Source organism: Cervus canadensis, chromosome 20, assembly GCF_019320065.1.
Source record: "Cervus canadensis isolate Bull #8, Minnesota chromosome 20, ASM1932006v1, whole genome shotgun sequence".
NCBI lineage: Eukaryota > Metazoa > Chordata > Mammalia > Artiodactyla > Cervidae > Cervus > Cervus canadensis.
This window is the reverse complement of record NC_057405.1, coordinates 57,726,482-57,748,052: the sequence shown is the minus strand read 5'-3', so window position 1 is coordinate 57,748,052 and position 21,571 is coordinate 57,726,482. Positions and strand designations below refer to the sequence as shown.

The 21,571-nt window shown below is 40.0% G+C and overlaps 1 protein-coding gene across 1 annotated transcript in view; it reads right to left on the bottom strand.

Annotated features, from left to right (window-relative positions):
• LOC122422664 overlaps positions 1–21,571 on the bottom strand; it is a 185,318-nt gene that overhangs the window by 108,694 nt on the left and 55,053 nt on the right. The window contains exons 12-15 of the mRNA XM_043439187.1: positions 15,481–15,630; positions 8,465–8,577; positions 7,965–8,100; positions 7,513–7,716 (exon numbers count right to left, since the gene is read on the bottom strand). Of these exons, the coding sequence (XP_043295122.1) occupies positions 7,513–7,716; positions 7,965–8,100; positions 8,465–8,577; positions 15,481–15,630 (603 nt within the window). The remainder of the gene's footprint in view (positions 1–7,512; positions 7,717–7,964; positions 8,101–8,464; positions 8,578–15,480; positions 15,631–21,571) is intronic.

Sequence of the window (21,571 nt, the reverse complement as noted above, 5' to 3'; positions counted from 1 at the left end):
CCTCCACTAGCTTTGTTCATAGTGATGCTTTCTAAGGCCCATTTGACTTCACATTCAGGATGTCTGGCTCTAGGTGAGTGATCACACCATTGTGATTATCTGGGCGGTGAAGATCTTTTTTGTACAGTTCTTCTGTGTATTCTTGCCACCTCTTCTTAATATCTTCTGCTTCTGTTAGGTCCATACCATTTCTGTCCTTTATTGAGCCCATTTTTGCATGAAATGTTCCCTTGGTATCTCTAATTTTCTGGAAGAGATCTCTAGTCTTTCCCATTCTGTTGTTTTCCTCTATTTCTTTGCATTGGTCTCTGAGGAAGGCTTTCTTATCTCTCCTGGCTATTCTTTGGAACTCTGCATTCAAATGGGAATATCTTTCCTTTTCTCCTTTGCTTTTTGCTTCTCTTCTTTTCACAGTTATTTGTAAGGCCTCCACAGACAACCATCTTGACTTTTTGCAATTCTTTTCCACGGGGATGGCCTTGATCCCTGTTTCCTGTACAATGTCAGGAACCTCTGTCCATAGTTCATCAGGCTCAGTAAGTCTTTAATCCAATTTTCTGCAGATGGGAGGAGCTGTGTTCCCTCCCTGTAGTTTGGCCTGAGGCCAAACTATGTTAGGGACAATGGCAATGGCAAACTCCTTCAAAGACTTATGCCAGCATGCTGGGACTCCCAGGACTGTTGCAGTCAGTGCCCTTGACCCCATTCCAGGCTACTGTTGAACAATATCTCCGCCAGAATCTCCTAAGCATACACAGGCAAGTCTGGCTCAGTCTCTTGTAGGGTCACTGCTCCTTTCTCCTGGGTCATGTATGCACAAGATTTTGTTTGTGCCCTCCAAGAGTTTCTGTTTCTCCAGTCCTTGGAAGTTCTGTAACCAAACCCTGCTGACATTCAGTCAGGTTTCCTGGGGATACTCAGTCTCTTTTCCAAATCCCCAGGTTGGGAAGTCTTTTGTGTGGCTTAGAACTTTCGTAGCAGCGTGAGAACTTCTTTGATATAATTGTTCTCCAGTTTGTGAGTTGCACCCCCCCACCCCACCCCCTACCCTGGCGCCTCCCTGGTGACTTTGCAGTGGCGCTAACCTGATCTCCTTTAAGAGGACTTATGCCTCATGATGTGCCTCCCAGGACTGCTGCAGCTAGAGCCTCTGTCTCCGTGGCAGACCACTGCTGACTCATGCCTCCACAGGAGACCCTCAAACACTCAAAGGCAGGTATGGCTCCATCTCTTGTGGGGGTCACTGCTCCTTTTCCTTGGTCCTGGTACACACCAAGTTTTGTCTGTGCCCTCCAAGCATCTCTGGCTGGTATGACGTTTTATTTTAAATGTGATTGCACCCCTTCTACCATCTTGTTGCAGCTTCCCTTTGCCCTTGGTCATAGGATAGCTGGTCATATGATATAACTGCTAGACATAAGGTAGTTCTATTTTTAATTTTTTGAGGAACCACCATACTGTTTTACACAAGCAGTTGCACCACTTTACATTATCACTAACAACACACAAAAGATACAATTCCTCAACATCCTTACCAACATTTGCTATTTTATATATATATGTATTTTTTTCTTAGTTGTTATATTCATGGGTCATTTAAACTATGGAACCAGTGGGTCCCAATCTTTTATTCCCTATCTATTCAGTCTTATAAAAACTTTGTTCAGTAATCAGTTGTTGGGTAGAATCCATTTATCTATAAATTTTAAGCAGTCATTATACGCTGGCTCTCAGAGGATGTGTCATTTACTTTTTGTAAACAGGGCAGATGATTACTTGTGTTGATGGCTAATTGTCAGTATCAGAAAGGTGGATGGAGTGTATCTATGGGCCCTTTCGATACTCTGGCTCTGTATCAGTTTTTATGTCCTGTTTTAAGTATACCAGTAATTAAATATTTAAAGTCCCTGAAAAGACTCCTCTTTAATGAGTTGCTCATTCAATTATAGATTTTTAAATATTCAAGCTGACACTCAGAAATATTCTAATAAGTAAAACTAGGACCATTTCTAAATAATAGCTATGGTTCATAATATTCCATCAAGAAGATATTTTATTGTTAAACATTTTTCTGGTATGTGGTTGCTTTTGGTTTACTTTTTTACTATTTTTTTAGGCAAAAAGCTTTTTGATAATTAGGAACTTCCTTTTTCTAGGAGTGCCAAAAGTGAACGTATTATTTTTTGTGAAATGATAGGTACCAGTGGAAAACAGAAACGATGCTGAGAAAATTACATGTAACATATAAAAAATAAACAGTTTGCTTAGATTTACATGTTGACTTCTATTGGCATTTAGCTCCTAAAGCCTGTTATGCAAAATGAATTCTCCTCTGAGGAAAAAAGGGACAACTTAATATGGTATGCTTCATCCACCTTACTGGAAAAGACCTTTCTTTCTCACTGTCCTTGTACAGCACAGTTTTCTGAGCCATTAAAGAAATGGCAACTGGATTAAGTTCTAAAGCTGATGGAAAGCAATAACAGAGTCAAGACACTGACTCTAATGTTACCAGCTATTTAAATAGTCTTCCCCCACCCCCACTTTCCCTATACCCAACTCATTGTTTGAGCCCTTTAGATAGACATACATATTTTTCCCTTTCCCTCCCTCAGTTCCTGTGTCTGAAATGTATGCTTGTGTTCATAGAAGATGAACCTGAAGACCAGAACCAGATGGCCAAATTACCTTATGTAGAGTTATGGCTCAGTCATTTATACTATTTCCTTTTTTATTTCAGTTTCTTCCATGGCTATGTAGAAGACCTTCCTTCTAATGTTTTTTGTGTTGTAGAAAGTTGATCCTTCAATATTATTCTTGGAGGAGTGGCGAGAAAAGGAAGGCAATAATTACCTGTTTGGCTAAGGTATAATCTGACCTTTGGGATAATTCATATGCTTTTAAGTCTGCAAATTTACTGATGCCAAGGTAACTATTTGAGTATAGTAGTTATAGGAAAATTGGTGGCCATCATTAACTCTTTTCACTGTATTGGTTTCTGCTATCACTTGTTAACAAAAAGTTTAGGCTTTTTGGAAATGTAGACACTTCTCTGACTAACTTGCCTTTTTCTAAATCATCTTTTCATTAATTTCAAATAATAAACAGTACTACTACTACTAATAATATTAATACAGTCTAAGAACTCATCAAACTTTGTTGGGTGAATGACTCAATCTTTAGGCTCAATATTTTAAATCTTTTAAAAGGAAAACAAAAAAATACCTCCTAGTCTCTGCCTCACTTGCAGAGTATAATACTTTATCAAAACTATTTTTTCTGGATTTGAACAGTATGATAGACTCTGCAAAGCACTTTCATTTACATAGACTTTTTGGGACCTCACAACTATTCTGTTATGAACAGAGTCGTTCTTTTGTTCAACAAACATTTATTAGATACCTACTAGGTGAAAGATATATATGCAGCTCTCTGTTTGCTTTTTGCCACCTGAACCTCTATTAAGAATGGCAAAGTTTCAATGCCCTCAACCAAGAGCCTGATCTTCCCGACAAACTTGCACTAACCACATCATAGATGATGGCAACTCCAAACTTACAGATATTCAGGCCAAAACTTTGGAATCAACAATGATTTCTCTCATATTCTATATCCCAACAGCCTGGAAATCATACAGAACCTAACCATTTCTCATCCTGTGTCTTCTAAGATGTAGTGTCTCTAGTTTGATCAATGTAGTAGCTAGTCTCTGCTCAGCCCTTCAATCTATTCCCAATACAGCAGCAAAGATGTTAAAAAAAAAAAAAGTCAAATCACATCACTTTCAAAACTCCTCAAGAGCTCTTCTTCTCACTCAAAGTCCTCAGAATGATCCACAAGGCCCTGTATAATGTGTTCCAATCTCTCTAACCTCATTTGCTGCACTAAGCTCCTTGCTGTTCCTACAACACTGCTGGACACAGTTCTGCCTCAGGGCCTTCGCACTGGCTCTCCCCTCTGCCTGGCATTCTTCCCCCAGTCTGCTCCCTGACTGCCTTCAGGTCTTTACTCAGACTGTACCTTCTCAGTAAGGTCTTCCCTGATCACCACCCTTCCACCTGCAGTATCCTATCACCAACTCTCTATCCCCTCAGCCTACTTGATTTTTCACCACAGCTTCTATCACCATCTTTACTAGTCCACAAAGGCTAGGTTATTCTGTGACAAACAACCTCAAAGCTCAGTAGTCAACACGTCAAATTAATTTCTAACTCAGGCAGAGCCCACTGCAGGACTAGTTGCTGTCTAGGCTTTTCTCTTCTAGCAGTGACCCAAGGATCTAGGACATTTCTATTTTGTGCCTTGACACATGCCTTCCACTGGCTGCAGCAGGGGAAGAGGGCTGGAGGGTCACGGGTCAGCCCTTACATGCTTTGGACTGAAGTGACACGTGTCACTTCTGCTCACAGTCCTCTGGCACCTCCCAACTGCAAGGGCCTAGGATGTCTGGAGAAGCTTTGGTGTCAAACCTTCAGCCATTCTACAGTGTCATGTATTTATTTAATATCTGTCTCTTTCCATTAAATAGTCCCATAATGGCAAGAATTTGTGACAGTTTGTTTACTGCTGTATGCCCTGTGCCTAGTATATTTATCAGTCAGAACATTTGTGGGGTGTATGAATGGGAGAATGAATGGATGATGGGCTCATGGCCTGTGGGAGTAGATAAGCCAACAATCTTGGAATGAGTCATGTGCTGTAATATAGGTAGATAAAATCAGGAGAAGAAGCACTAAGCTCTGTAAAGAGATGTAAGAAAGACTTCTCAGAGAGGTAATGTTTGAATGGACTTGAAAAGCAAGACTTTATTAAGGAGAGGCGGTGAGAGACAAAAGGGCTGTTATATACAAGACTGAGGCATGAACAGCTCTGCCCCTTCAGAGGAAGGGCAGGCCCAGGTCTGTAAGAATCAAGGTATAGTGACAGTTGGGGAAAAATGAGGTCTGAGAGGCTGGCAGGGGCCAGCTTGCACCCAGCCTTGTAAACTTCACCAAGGGGCTTGGACTTTATCTTGAGAGAATAGAAAAATTCATGAACAGTTCAAGCAAGGGAATAAACATGATTATGTCTGGGCGAAGATCCCGAGAAATTTATAAAGCAATGAGGAGTGCCATTTTCTTATTTAAAATTCTCTCTTCCTCTCCAATCTTGGAATTAGTCCCATATCCTGAGGACAGCCTAGGCTTTCATGGTCTCCTTTCCTCGGCAGCTTCATCTCCCACTACTTGCTTACAACAGTCTCTGATACCGGCATGTCAAATCCAGGCAGATCCTGAACATGCCATGAGGTGTCAGGCCTATGTGCCTGAAGAAACATGCTCAAGGTCAAACAGCCAGGAGAAGCCTGCTGCCTCTCAATCTGGGGCCCTTTCTACTCTGCCACGTGCCTAAAGTAGGCGCATGGCAAAGTGCCCATGACAGGTTGTAGGGGCTTTCCTTTTTTGGTATTATCATTGAGCAAATATGTGTTAATACTGGCCTAAGATTTTCCATGTGAGATCAAACATACTGGGCTCAGAGAAGAGGGTTTCCATCTCAGTTGCTTCTTCTTTACCTCCACTGACTGGTATGCCCCCAAATCTTGCTCCAGGTAGCCTCAGCCCTGGCCTGGTTAGATCAACCCAACAAATTAGCATCTGTTCCTTCCATCCTCTACGTGAGAAAGAATCACATAGTTAGTCTGGACATTCTAGATTAAATGCTGACATGGCCACATGCAAGGAGTGCAGCTAAACCACTTAGTCCTATTAAAGACCTCGAAGAAAAGCTACCTCCTTGAGTTTCTCACACTAAAGTAGGAGCTGCAGGCAGTTTCTTAAGGGTGATGTTATTCCTACCATTTGTGAGACCATAGGAAAGAAATACTGTATTACCCTTGAGAAACTTCTCCTATAATCAATGGTACAGGATAGGATTTGTCTCCCCCCTCCTCCTTCCCTTCCACCCTACCCCAACCCAGAACAAACAAACTGGGAGAGGGGCACAGTGGTAAGAAAGATCTTTTTTTAATCTATTAGCAAATAACACACCCAGATATGGTATAAGACAGGCTGGATATTAGTAAGACAAAAGATGTATTTGTTTTACGGGTGTGTTTGCTTCAAAAGTGTCTTAACCCTCCTCTCCAGTTCCACTGAGGGACATACTAACTGGACTTGGCTCACCATAAATTAGGATCAAGGGAAGAAGGAAGAAGGGTAAAAAGGGAAATCTGTGTACAGTGAGGAGAGGGGAGGGGGAAATTGATAGGGAAGACCAAAAAGAAGAATCTCCCAGATACTGAGTAAGTTGGACTTGAAATGACTAGGCAGGAAGAATAAGAAAATGTTTTCTAATATCCAGAGCTGAATTGTTCAATACAGTAGGCTCTAATCACATGTGGCTATGGAGCACATGAAATGTGGCTTGTCTGAGTTGAGATGTACATACTAACAAGAGGTTTTGAAGATTTAGTATGAAAAAATATATAATATCTCATCAATGATTTCTTTATATTAATTACATGTTAGAAGGATGATATTTTAGATACACTGGGTTTAAATAGAGTACATTATTAAAATTAATTTCATGTTTCTTTATGTCTTTTAAAATGTGGCTACTAGAAAATTTTAAATGACATCTGTGGTTTGTGTTATATTTCTACTGGACAGCACTACTCCAGACTGCATATGAGCAACAATTGGTAGTAAGATTTCATACCCTTAGTAAGACATGACAATCATATGTCAGGGGTCATACAAGTTTAAAATATGACCTATTTAGTAGCTAAATAGATATTATTTTTCATATTTGTCAAGTTAGTATCTTTTAATAAGATAAAAATTCATATTAAACCCTACCATCAAGAATAAACTTTCTGGAGATTAAGATGAACATACTTCAAGAGTGTCTACAATATTTCAAGAAAATGTATTTTTCAACCTTACTCCCAAAGAAAGGGATTTTAATATGAGATTTAATATGAATTTTTTTTAGATTACATAAAAATATACCCAAAAGATATTAAAAGCACCAAGGGACTAGCAGGTTTTGGGAGGGATAGAAGAATTCAGTGTTTGAATCTTTCAAGTTTTTTTTTTTCTACATTTGTTTTTTAATCTATTTTTTTAAAATTGGGGTTTAGAAAACAGAAAAGAGGTGCAAAAAAAAAAAAGTACTTCTTGCAATGTCAAGGAGGGTCTTATAAGAATTTCTCTGTAAGGACATGTGGTTCTCTGAAAGGGCTCCTCTTGATCTGTTCACTGTAGAGTGGATAAACCAGCAGCTGAAATGCCTGCCTTCCTTCCTATTGTGGTTTCCAGGGCTTCGTGTTCTCTGCCTGTGTCCTGCTCTCAAGTGGACACTGTATTTATTGTGGTTAAAAAGCCATTTCCCTTTTCACTGCAATTTTTAAAAAAGTTATTTTCCTAGAAACTCCCACCTGTTACTTCATCATTTTAACTGATTCCAGGTGCTAAGAAGAAGTGGCGTGGGAGACAAGATAATGGGAAAAAACTGTAGCACAATCCTCACCCTGTGCTCGGCAGGTGTCCCATGGGCATAGTGGTGAGTGCCCAGGCCTTGCGAGGTGCCCATGCCTCCTTTTGCTTTATTTACCCAGGAACTGTCTTCTGAGGTAGGCACCAGGCTCCCTGAAACCAAGGTAAGGCCTGAGGTGTTGATTGTCAGCGTTCGCTCAACGGATCTAAAATAGTTCAGAATTCCTAAGCAGATGCGCTGAAACAAAGAAAGAACAGGGTCATGACCCTGCCTTTGCTGGCCCACCCTACAGAGTGAAACTTACTGGGGTCCCAGAAGTTGGCAGGTCAACCGTACTGCTGGAAAAGGAACACACCACCCTCCAAAAGGCCTGATTTCATGGAAGAATCAGAACAAAGTGTAAAAATGCATATTACTGGAGCAGCAGGAAAGCCCCCTTTACAGACAACCAAACAATTCAGATGCATGCAAGACCATCCACATACCTGCAGCTCCCGGATCCTCAGGTGACGCAGATACAGAAAGGACAAGTAGGTCCCCCTCAACGGGACAGGATCCCTGTCACTGGGCCCAGTCCTGTCATCTAAGCCCAGCAGCTGTAGGGCCACTGCGTAACTGTACCTTTAGCAGGCAGGAAAAACAGCAAATGCCTTTCACCTCAAAGTGGTTCAGAAAATTCACATACAGCATCCTGAAGTCATTTTATTTAATTTCACAATAGCTACTCTTTTAAAATCCACTGGAAGGAAAATAAGGGCTCTATATGTACAAATTTAAAAGAAACTTCTCTTAGCAATCACTCTCATTAAAAAAAAATTCAGTCCCAGGGTGAAACATTAGTTATCTGGCCAGCTGTAACACTACTTTTATTTCAGCCTTAAATATTTTTTAGTTAACTTGTAACTGACATATTAATCAATCATTCAGTATTCTCCACAGTGTTTAATCCATTTTCTTGAGTCACCATTAAGTGATTTCATTTTACCTTGTCTCTTTCTTCTGCTCCACAGGCTTATTAGCACACTGGCTAAGATTTATTGGTGCTGGGTCATTTTCATCTCGTTGCACTGAAAGGTCATCTTCCTTAGTGTTTTCATTCTAGGAAAAAAGTAGCATTAGTTGAATTACATAAACACTTGCAATCTTATTAACAAAATCTAAGTTGGGTTATCACAAAAGTAAATCTCTTGATCCAAGGCATATTTACATGAACAAGTAGAAGAGCATTATGATCCATTTCAACCTGACATATGAAAATCTGGATTTCTAAAATAAATTAGAGGTCATATTTTTACTATGATTCATTTTATGAAAAGATGACCCATGCATTTGTAGATGTTTGGAACCTTGAACCTCTCTAATCTAGTCTTGTCCCAGGCTGACAGAGATCAGTGGATTAAACTCTTCTACTTTTAACCTATATGACTTAATCATTTAAAGTCTTGATCCTTTTTTCACATTTGTAAAATAGCACAAAATTGGAAAATAAGTTGCTGGTACCTCATAGGTGCTCAGTTTTCTCCTGGCCAGGGATGACATTAGTCAGTCAGCGCTGTAGGACTGATCACAGAACCTGTGGTTTACATTTATTTCCACAGTCACCTTTCCTAATTTCGAGAAGGGGGAGGTCATGAACCCAGGGCCCTAAGGAAAACTGTGAAGAAGGTGATATTGATGTGTGGTCCCACTCCTGCCCTCTGGGCAGGCCCTCTCTGCCTGTCCCTGGGCATATACCTCATTCTCATAATATGTGCTCTTTTATAGTGGGACTGATCCTCATGAAAAAACTGAGTGTCAATGGCTTGCTTGGGTTACTTATCTTCTAACAGTGGTTCTCAGAATTCCAACAAGTCCTTATGATAGAAACCAGGTTGCTTCCCAGTGTCCATCTTCTTTTCCCATAGTACTTGAACATTTATTTTGGCACATGGCCACCCAGATAAAGATGACATTTCCAAGCTCCAGGGGGTAGGTTAGGAGCCATAGCGTTTCTCTGATAGGTTTGTGACTCTTTCAGTTGCTTCTAAAATTACCCAGAATTACACAGGAAGGAATAGAAAGTGATGTCGAGTTACAGGGAATGACTTTGAAGGAATGACTGAACAAACTACAAAAATACTGTTGGACTGGCCGGTTGCTGGGAAAAAAGGAAAGGGGCACAGCAGGCTAGGGTGAGTAAAGACAGAGAGCCCAGCAACCTCCAGGAGCAATGAGCTAACCATAGCCCACAGAGACAAACTGCTCAGGAAATACTGAAAGTCCACAAGTGTATTTCCCTAAGAGAACTGGAATAAGCAGAGGGCTGATGAGAAACCAGAATGTCACCGCCAACTATGTTCTTTCTCTCTTCCTGGGTAGGTACCTTTGACATTTATTCTACCTTGGGTCTGGATCTTTGCCAGAATGGCTGAGTTCATATATTTTGACAGTTCTGAGATTTCCACTGATTGCAAATCTCATTTTCTCCTGGAAAACTGGCAGGGGCAGTGGAGTGGGAGGTGGAGTGGAGGGAATAAATGGGGGGAAAGTAAGCCTATTAAGTATTTCCCGCCTGCCCAAATGTCTCTACAGTTTACTTGTGTATACCCACAGAATAAAAAGACTAGAAGGATGATAAAGACCAAATGCTAGCAATACTGTTATATTTGGGTGATAAAATAATGGGTGATCCATACATCCTTCCTTGAACTTTTCTATATTTTCCAATTTTTCTGTGATAAATACAGACCACTATTATCATAAGAAAATGCCTCTTTTTAAAATGTTCTATTGAACTTAATGAGGGAAGCCAGGAAAAAGGTGTTTCATGTTTCCATGAACTTCCTGTACAAGTTCAGGGAACATACAACACCACTTTTGTGAGCGCACACCACACACTCACGGTAACACACCATTGCTGGAGATGGAGGGGAACAAGAACATAGATAGGCGAAAATGGCTGTCCTCTTTTTCCCTCTTTGGTGTGGCCAGTGAGAAGAAGCAAAGGATACAGTGTTTTTTGCCACTTTACCATAAAGTTAAAGAACAGTGACCAACTTAAACCATATCTTTAGAAATATGATGATCGATAGCAGTATTTAATGTCCATACAAAGCCATTTTAATAAACAGGTGTTTAGGGGGAGAATGGCAGTGGACACAATGACTTAATTACAGGTCTGGGAGGATCCATGCAGGGCTAGCTGATTCTTCTTCTGATCAGGACTGCAGTTAAATTATTTTAAGTTTTCTTCAAAAGAATATCTAAAAATGCAGTCCATTTGGATCAGAATTATCTCTTTCTAGTTATATACTTTTGTCAATTAACAATGACATGAAATTTTGATATTGTTTCTTTAACTCCCAAACCTAGATCTTTATGTGAATGTCAAATTAGAGTTGTGTTTATAAAGAAAAGAGTGGCCAGTCTTCCATGCTAATATTAAATAAAAGGCCAATTTTACACTGTAATAGAAACATGACAAACATTATCAATATTTAGACAAGCACATTCAGTGTCAAAATGGATGTGGGAAAACAGGTTTTCTTATAACTTGCTAATTAGGAAAAATGGTATTACCACTTTGGCAGGATTTATGAAAAATTCCAAATGTGCACATTCTGTAACTTAGAAAATCAGCTTCTAAATATCTATGCAGAAGAGACACATCTCTGCATAGAAGGCATAAACAAGAAAGTTCAGTAACCATGGTTTCTATTAATAATAGGGGGGAAAATTGCAACAAGCATCCATAGAAGGGTGGCTGTGAGATCTATAGTATATAAGAAAATATAATGCAGCCATTAAAAAGAACAGCAGAAACAGGCCCCTAAGACATACTGTTTGGTAGAAAAAGTACATTGCAGAAAAATATCCATAGGGTATGACAGATGGCTCATATAGAAAACTAAAATATAAAATTATACTGTGTATATATACATATTTGTTTTCTTTAAATAGGGGCATATGTATGGATGAAAATGCATTGAAAAGGCCTGAAGCAATACCAGTATAATCCTGAGGTAGTGAAACTGGGGGCACCAGTTCTAGAGTCCCCATTAGTTCGTTTAGTTTTTACTTTTGTAGTTTAAAGTTGATTTTTCAGAAACTCCTTACAGAGAAAAATGGTAACTTTACAATGAAGAAACCTGGCAAACATTACTAGCTTAGCCATGTGGTCAAAATGAACATCCCGGTGATGTCTTGTTGATGGCGTTTGTCCCTGATATGAGGTGATGAGAAGGGCACTTCACCTCTGGGGTGTTCTTACCCAAAACCTATAATCCCAGTGTAACCACTAAAAATACATCTGACAAACTCAAATGAGGAAACATCCTACAGGTTGCCTGGCCAGTACTGCTAAAGACTGTCAAGGTCATAATAAACAAAGGCAGACTAAGAAACAGGCACGGACCAAGGAGGCTGGGGAGATGTGACAATCTAATGCATTGTGGTGCCCGGAGAACTCTTTGTACTTAGAAACTCTTTGTTCTGTCTTTGCAACCTTTGTATAAATCTAAAACTACTCAAAAATTAAAAATAAAACCACAACATTAAAAAACTCTCTAAAGAGAGGTTACTGGCCAACAGTATTCACTAAGAATTTTTCAAAAACTGTTCTGAAGTTGCTGTACAGTTGGTGCCCTGTATTCTCTCAGAACTGTCAAAATAAACAGTACTGTGAGGTTTGCTTTCCTCCATGCAGAAGGGCCTTAAGAAAGTTATTTTCCATAGGATATTAGTGTTCAGAATCAGGATGCTGCTCAGCATATACACACTAAAATTCATACTTGACGGCTACGAGCTTGCAAAATAGTAACAGAACTTTAAAATTCATACCCACATTCCCAGTTGCCACCTTTTACTTAATCCTAATTTCATCTCACTAGTATTCAACATTCAGAATGGCAACAGCACTACCACTGAGGCTCTGATACTGTAATAAAGTGCTTAACCAAAGCAGAAATACTAGAGGAGGTCACAAAGTAACACCCAGAGGAAAACATGAAGGAAGGTGGCTGCTGCCTATTGGTTGCTGCCTCAGGATTTACTTTTTAAACCCTGTCCTATTTTCTGTTCCCTACTTGGATACCTCTTTTCCAGCTTGTGTGCATGGCTGACTCCTTGTTCATCAAATTTCAGCTCGGATGCCCCCTTTTTTGAAAGATCTTGGTTGATCTCCCTACCAGAGGGTGCTCCTCTCTACCTCACTGCCCTCTACTTCTTGGTTTTCTGCATGGCACCCACACATTAGAGATGCAGATTTACTTCTTTGTTCACTTGTTAATTGCATGTTTCATTCCCTAAGCCAGCACAATTCCTGGCACTAAAGCAGTACCCATGCAATTATTATTGAACAAATGAATAAGCAACTGAAAAACTTGTATTACACTAATGTAGGGTAATTTGTGTGTGTGTGTGTGTGTGTGTGTGTGTGTGTGTTATGTTTCCTCCCATGTTCCACTTCTAGACTCTACAGATATTCTAAGTCTCTTTGGGTCTATTTACCATAAATCAGCTTAAAAATACAGCACTCACATTTCTCTTCCTTTGGTCAATTTCAAGAACAATTTTACGTCAGTAACTAGCCAGAAAAGATCTTTTCATCTGAAAAGACCCTGATGCTGGGAAAGACTGAGGGCAGGAGGAGAAGGGGACGACAGAGGATGAGATGGTTGGATGGCATCATCGACTCAATGGACATGAATTTGGGTAAACTCCAGGAGTTGGTGATGGACAGGGAGGCCTGGCATGCTGCGGTTCATGGGGTTGCAAAGAGTTGGACACAACTGAGTGACTGAACTGAACTGAACTAGCCAGAAAGTGGTATTCTTTCTCTTCTTTCCACCCTCCTTTCATCCTCTTGACTCCCAGGAGTTTAGCTTCCCCTGCTCTCATAGCCAAAGAGGAAAACAGATTTGTGGTGATGTCCCTCAGATGTTAATACCAGAACTTCCTGGGTAATTTAATCAGCATCTTTGACTATCAGGATCCTAGGAACAGAGATCCTGTTCAGAAATACTTGAGTTGACTCTGCCTTCACCCCACTCCCTTCTTCCATACTCCTTGTCTCCTTCCCCACAAGTCTGGTTCAAGAAGCAGAAGAGCCAGAGGTTTTTAAAATGTCCCCTTGTTAGTAGAAGGTCTTCCTGAATGCTGACATACACCTCAGTGTGAAATGGCAATGGAATATGAACCGTGTGGCAAATTTCTCAACTCTGGCAGGATATTAGCTGAGGAGGGGCTATCACTGGCAGCTGCACACCCTGTCGGGTAATTCAGGGGCCAGGGAGAGCCATGATATGGTAGGCTGCATCTCTTCCTAGTCTGTGTGGCCAACTCATTATTCATTAGATTCTCTAGAGTTTCTAGATTGAAAAGGTATAGAAGGTGCATGTGTGGACATGGGCATGCTTACAGCCTGTGTTTGCTTACAGTCAACCTGCAACTCATTAGATGCATTTCAGGTTTCACTTTTCCCCCATGCCCACCCCCAGATGGTGGACCATGATAGTGCTTCTTTCTCTAGCATTTTCTAAACTTCTCTATACCTGTGACTTTATGTGTAATTTTTAGTCACTCTATAATTATCTTTAGGGGTGAAAGTAATAATTATGCAGAATGCGCTCACTATAAATTTATGCCCTCTTACTTCGATGGGCTCTGTGAACTACATTGTCATCCTTCTATTTTTTTCTCACTGGTGGTTCTGTGGCCTCCCCATAGTGATACACCTCCTCATATGTCACTCACACCTTCTACCTTACTAATGCAGACTTCTTCCTCCTCTCTCTGAGCGAGCCAGGGCCATTCACAAGCTCCTGTATCTTATCTTTCTGCACCTGAAAATTCTATGTACCTCCTTTACCTCAAGGGAAGTGACGCCATTCTCCCTTTCTCAAAATTACTCCTCTGCCTGGTTTCTTCATCTCATTCCCTCTTCTTTCCTCATCTGTTTCTCAAATTTACTCTTTCGTGTCTTTCATCTCGTCTCCACTGCTCCTTCCACTCAGACCATAAGCATATTGGTATTGCTATCTTAAATAGCAAATGAAACAAAACTCTTCTTTTAGAGCAACAAACAAATAATAGCCGATTACAGCTTCAAAAAATCTCATAGCCCTGGGGCACTTCGCTGGTGGTCCAGTGGTTAAGAATCTGCCTTGCGGTGCAGGGGACATGGGTTCGATCCCTGGTTGATGAACTGAGATCCCACATGCCTCAGGGCACCTGAGCCCCAGTGCCATAGCTACAGAGCCTGTGCTCTATGGAGCCTGAATGCTGCAACTAAGATCTGACACAGCCAAATAAATAAATAAGTAAATTTTAAAAAATCTTATAGTTCCATCCACTAGCTTTGTATAGAAACTTTCCTTCATTGGTAAACTCCATGCCTATCCTATATAGTAGCTACCTATCTGACTCCAATCTTTCCCTCTTTCAATCCAATTGATACCCAGCTGCCACATTAATCCTCCTATATATAGGATTAAGCACAAATTCCTTAGTCTGGAATTCTGGGCATTCACAAGGTACCTCTCCTCCCTGCTAAAAAAAAACTTCTCTTCACTCTATTTCCACATGAATCTTCCACTCAACCCAGCTGAGCTTGAACACTCCATATACAGTATCTCCTCTGCATTGTTGTTCAAGTTTCTCTTCTAGAATAGGTTGCCTACTTCCCTCTCCACCACCACTTTCCTAAGCCTCATGCTTCCTTCAGAAAGTGAAAGTGAAGTCGCTCAGTCATGTCCGACTCTTTGTGACCCCATGGACTGTAGCCTACCAGGTTCCTCCATCCATAGGATTTTCCGGGCAAGAATACTGGAGTGGGTTGCCATTTCCTTCTCCAGGAGATCTTCCCAACCCAGGGACTGAACCTGGATCTCCTGCACTGTAGGCAAACACTTTACCATCTGAGCCACCAGGAAAGTTCCTAGTGGCTCAAAGTAAATTTCTAAGGTCTACAAACAGGTGGTGAGTTGAATAGAAAGGCATATTGGCTATTTCTTCCTGTTGTACCTGGTAGAGGTTGATGTTGCTATAAATAGTCTCCCAGATTTGGTCATAGTTGCCCTGGGAAGTCACACATGTTGGATGAGACGAAGCCAGCAAGACCATCTTTGCAGCATGATCCTGGAGCACTTGCATTACTCGCTCAGGATTGGAAATCTCGAGTAAAACACAGAGGAGAAGAGATGGTTGGGAGAAGGGTTATTCCCTTCTTCTCAGCAAGAATTTGGTCACATACACATGAATAATAAGAAGTCCCAGGTGGGACTTTATTCATTTAAAAAATAAAAGTAAACTCAAACATTGTAGTTCGCTTAGGCGTGTTCCTCCAAAGAACACTAAGTATTCAAATATGCATAAGCAACTAATTTAAAAGTTCTGTGACAACCCCTGAAACACAAGTAGCAAGTGGCACCCCCACACATGTTGTGGCACCAATGAAAAGATAAACTCTGATCAGTTTTGGGTTTGTCTACTCTTAGGAAGTTGCCAGGAGATGGAGGAGAAGGCAGCTGGGTAGTGTGCAAAAAGCACAGGCTCTATAAGGACACAGCCCTGGGCTCATATACCTGTTGAAATCCTGGCTTTTCATGTAGAGCAGGATAAGAACAGTAATGAGGTCTCTCCCAGAATTGCTGCAATGTTTGGCATGTAGTAGATGCTGAATAAATGTTCCTCTAGAGGTAAAAACTCAAACAGTCCCAGAGGTGAACTTCTACTTCAGTGATACACATGTTACTATATTTCAATTATTTTAATAACACAAGGAACCTTCAAAGATTATTTAGTCCTATCTCTATCAAAATTTCAATGGTGTTTTTTTTTTTTTTTTTGGCTAAAGGAGAAAAATTCATCCTAAAATGCATATAGGATCTCACATTCAGTCATGTCTGACTCTTTGCGACCCCATGGACTGAAGCTCTCCAGGTTCCTCTGTCCATGGGATTGTCCTGATAAGAATACTGGAGTGGGTTGCCATTTCCTCCTCCAGGGGATCCTCCCAACACAGGGCTGAGCCTGCATCTCCTGCGGCTCCTGCACTGGCAGGTGGATTCTTTACCACTGAGCCACCTCAGTTCAGTTCAGTTCAGTTCAGTTCAGTCGTTCAGTCGTGTTCGACTCTTTGCAACCCCATGAATTGCAGCACGCCAGGCCTCCCTGTCCATCACCAACTCCCGGAGCTTGCTCAAACTCATGTCCATCGAGTCGGTGATGCCATCCAGCCATCTCATCCTCTGTCATCCCCTTCTCCTCCTGCCCCCAATCCTTCTCAGCATCAGGGTCTTTTCCAGTGAGTCAACTCTTCCCATCAGGTGGCCAAAGTATTGGAGTTTCAGCTTCAGCATCAGTCCTTCCAATGAACACCCAGGACTGATCTCCTTTAGGATGGACTGGTTGGATCTCCTTGCAGTCCAAGGGACTCTCAAGAGTCTTCTCCAACACCACAGTTCAAAAGCATCAATTCTTCAGCACTCAGCTTTCTTTATGGTCCAACTCTCACATCCATTCATGACCACTGGAAAAACCATAGCCTTGACTAGACGGACCTTTGTTGGTAATGTAATGTCTCTGCTTTTTAATGTGCTATCTAGGTTGGTCATAACTTTCCTATCAAGGAGTAAGTGTCTTTTAATCTCATGGCTGTAATCACCATCTGCAGTGATTTTGGAGCCCCAAAAAATAAAGTCTGACACTGTTTCCACTGTTTCCCCATCTATTTCCTATGAAGTGATGGGACCAGATGCCATGATCTTAGTTTTCTGAATGTTGAGCTTTAAGCCAACTTTTTAACTCTCCTCTTCTGAGCCACCTGTGAAACTCCAAATAGCCAAAATAACTTTGAAAAAGAAAAAGTTGGAAGACTCAAAATTCCTGATTTCAAAACATATTACAAAGCTACCTTAGTCAAAATGGCATGGTACTGGTGTATACTGGACATACAGACCAATGGAATAAAATAGCAAGCTTAGAAATAAACTTTTGAGTGCCTAATCAAATGATCTGAGTAACGGTGCCAACACCACACAAGAGAGAAGGAATAAGGGACATATTTATAACTATAAATATGAACACCCAGGATTGATCCATGTTGATGTATGGCAGAAACCAACACAATATTGTAATTATCCTTCAACTAAAAATAAATAAATTAAGAAAAGAAAGAGAAGGGACAGTCTCTTCAACAAATGATGCTGGGGGAAAAATGGATATTCACATACAATATAATGAAGTTGGATCCTTATACCATATATGAAAGTTAACTCAAAATGGATTAAAAATCTAAACATAAGACCTAAAACTATAAAAGTCTTAATAGAAAATGGCGAAATTTTCATGATATTGAACTTGGCAACAAATTCTTGGATATGACACAAAATGAACAGGCCAGAAAAAAAATAGACAAATGTGACTAAGTCAAACTTAAACAATTCTGTGTATCGAAGGAAAAAATTAACAGAGTGAAAAGGCAACTTAAATAATGAGAGAATAATTTGCAAATAATGTATCTGATAAGGGAGTAATGTCCAGAATGTGTAAGGAAAACTCCTACAACTTAACCATAAAAAAAAATCAAATAACTCAATAAAAAATAGGCAAAGAACTTCAAGGAAAAAGAAAGAACTTCAAAGGAATTTCTCCAAATGTGATATACAAATGGCCAAAAAGCACATGAAAAAGTGCTCAAAATTACTAATCATTAGAGAAATTAAAAAAGGAAAAGAACCACATTGAAACATCACTTCATATCTACTAAGACAACTAATATTAAAAAAGGAAAGAAAAAAACAAGTGTTAATGAGGATATGGAAAAACTGAACCCTTTTGCACTATTGGTGAGGTTGTAAAATGTTGCAACTACTATGGAAAATACTATGGCGCTTCCTCAAAAAGAGTTAAAAATAGAATTATGTTATGGTCAGAAATTCTACTTCTGGGTATATATACAAAAGAACCGAATGCAGGATCTCAAAGAGTTATTTTCATATCCATGTTAACAGTAGTCTTATTCACAACAGCCATGAGGTGAAAGCAACCAAAATGTTCAACAACAAATGAACAGACAAAATGTGGTGGATACATACAAAGAAATATTCAACCTTAAAAAGGAAGGAAATTCTAACAAATTCTACAACACGAATGAACCTTGAGGATATTATGAAGGGTAAAATAAGCAGTCACAAAAAGACAAATCCTGTATAATTCCATAATATGTGGTGCCTGGAGTAGCCAAACTCACAGAAACAGAAAGCAGAATGGTGGTTGCTAGAATTTAGAGGGAGAGGGGAATGAGGAGTTATTATTAAATGGGTAAAGAGTTTCAGTCTGCCAGAGGAAAAGAGTTCTGGAGCTGGATGTTGGTAATGGCTGTATAACTTTATGAACTTACTTAATACCACTGAACTGTACACTGAAAAATGGTTAAAATGGCAAATTTCAGGTTATGTATAATTTTTACCACAATTTGAGAAATGACAAGGAAAAAATAATATAAAAGGACGCCATGTAACCCTCACTTCATTTTTTCCGATGTAATTTCTTGAAAAATTATAGTACAATATCACAACCTAGATACTGGTATTGAGACGGTCAAGATACAGTACAGATTCATCATAAGGATCCTTCATATTACCCGTCTATAATTATACTTCATCTCCTTCCCCACCATTCTCTTTTTAACCCCTAGAATCCATGAATTTGTTCTCCATTTCTATAATTCTGTCATTTTAAGAGTTTGCAGGGCTTCCCTGATAACTCAGTTAATAAAGATTAACTGCAATGCAGGAGACCCCAGTTCGATTCCTAATAGAAGCAGAAGATATTAAGAAAAGGTGGCAAGAATACACAGAAGAACTATACAAAAAAGATCTTCATGACCCAAATAACCACAATTGTGTGATCACTCACCTAGAGTCAGACATCCTGTAATGCGAAGTCAAGTGGGCCTTAGGAAGCATCACTATGAACAAAGCTAGTGGAGGTGATAGAATTCCAGCTTAGCTATTTCAAATTCTAGAAGATGATACTGTAAAGTGCTGCACCCAATATGCCAGCAAATTTGGAAAACAGTAGTGGCCACAGGACTGGAAAAGGTCAGTTTTCATTCAAATCCCAAAGAAAGGTAATGTAAAGAATGTTCAAACTACCTCACAATTGCACTCATCTCACATGCTAGGAAAGTAATGCTCAAAATTCTCCAAGCCAGGTTTCAACAGTACATGAACTGTGAACTTCCAGATGTTCAAGCTGGACTTAGAGAAGGTAGAGGAACCAGAGACCAAATTGCCAACATCCGTTGGATCATCAAAAAAACAAGAGAGTTCCAGAAAAACATCTACTTCTGCTTTATTGACTATGCCAAAGCCTTTGACTGTGTGGATCACAAGAAACTGTGAAAAATTCTTAAAGAGATGGGAATACCAGACCACCTTACCTGCCTCCTGAGAAATCCGTATGCAGGTCAAGAAGCAACGGTTAGAACCAGACATGGAACAACAGACTGGTTCTAAACTGGGAAAGGAGTATGTCAAGACTGTATATTGTCACCCTGCATATTTAACTTATATGCAGAGTACACCAGGCGAAATGCCAGGGTGGATGAAGCAAAAGCTGGAATCAAGATTACCAGGAGAAATATCAATAATCTCAGATACGCAGATGATACCACCCTTATGATAGAAAGCAAAAAGGAACTGAAGAGCCTCTTGATGAAAGTGAAAGAGAATAGTCAAAAAGTTGGCTTAAAACTCAACAGTCAGAAAACTAAGATCATGGCATCTGGTCTGATAACTTCATGGCAAATAGATGGGGAAACAATGGAAACAGTGACAGACTTCATTTTCTTGGGCTCCAAAATCACTGAAGATGGTGACTGCAGTTATGAAATTCAAAGACGCTTGCTCCTTGGAAGAAAGGCTATGACCAACCTACACAGCATACTAAAAAGCAGAGACATTACTTTGCCGACAAAGGTTCATCTAGTCAAAGCTATGGTTTTTCCAATAGTCACATATGAATGTGAGAGTTTGACAATAAAGAAAGCTGAGTGCTGAAGAATTGATGCTTTTGAACTGTGGCGTTAGAGAAGACTCTTGAGAGTCCCTTGGATTTCAAAGAAATCCAACTAGTCCATCCTAAAGGAAATCAGTCCTGAATATTCACTGGAAGGACTGATGATGGAGCTGAAGCTCCAATACTTTGGCCACCTGATGCAAAAAAAAAAAAAAACCTGATTCATTGGAAAAACCCTGATATTGGGAAAGACTGAAGGCAGGAGGAGAAGGGGATGGCAGAGGATGAGATGGTTGGATGGCATCACCAACTCGATGGACATGAGTTTGAGCAAGCTTCCGGAGTTGTAGATGGACAGGGAAGCCTGGTGTGCTGCAGTCCGTGGGGTTGCAGAGTCGGACATGACTGAGTGCCTGAACTGAACTGAACTGAAGAATGTTATATAAATGGACTCATGCAGTTTTTATGGGTTGAGTTTTTTATTCACACAGTTCTCTGATGATTCATCCAGGTGTTTGGGTATATCAACAGTTTGTTCCATTTTATAGCTGATGGCTGTTTCATGGTATGAACATACTTCAGCTTATTCACCCACTAAAGGACATCCAGGTTATTTGCAGTTTTTGGTTACTGTGAATAAAGCTGACATAAATTTTCATGAAAAACAAGAAGGAGGGAAATCTGGTCACATGCTACAACGTGGATGAACTTAAGGACATTCTCACAAGTGAAACGAAGCCAGCACAAAAGGACAAATACTGTATATCCTATTTATATGAAGTATCTAAGAGTAGTCTAACTCAGAAACAGAAAGTAGAATGGTGGTTGCTTGGGGCTGGTAGGAAGAGGAAATAGGGAGTTGTTTAGTGGGCAGAGAGTTTCAGTTTTGCAAGATGAAAAAGTTCTGGAAATCTACTTCACAACACTGTGAAATATACTGAACATTGATGAATCATACACTTAAAAATGGGTAAGATGATACATTTTATGCTATGTGTATATATATTTTTTTACCACAGCAAAAGTAAGATAGTTCAATGTTTAGTCCACCAGTTTGGTTTCACAAACGAGGAAACGAAAACTGAAAGAG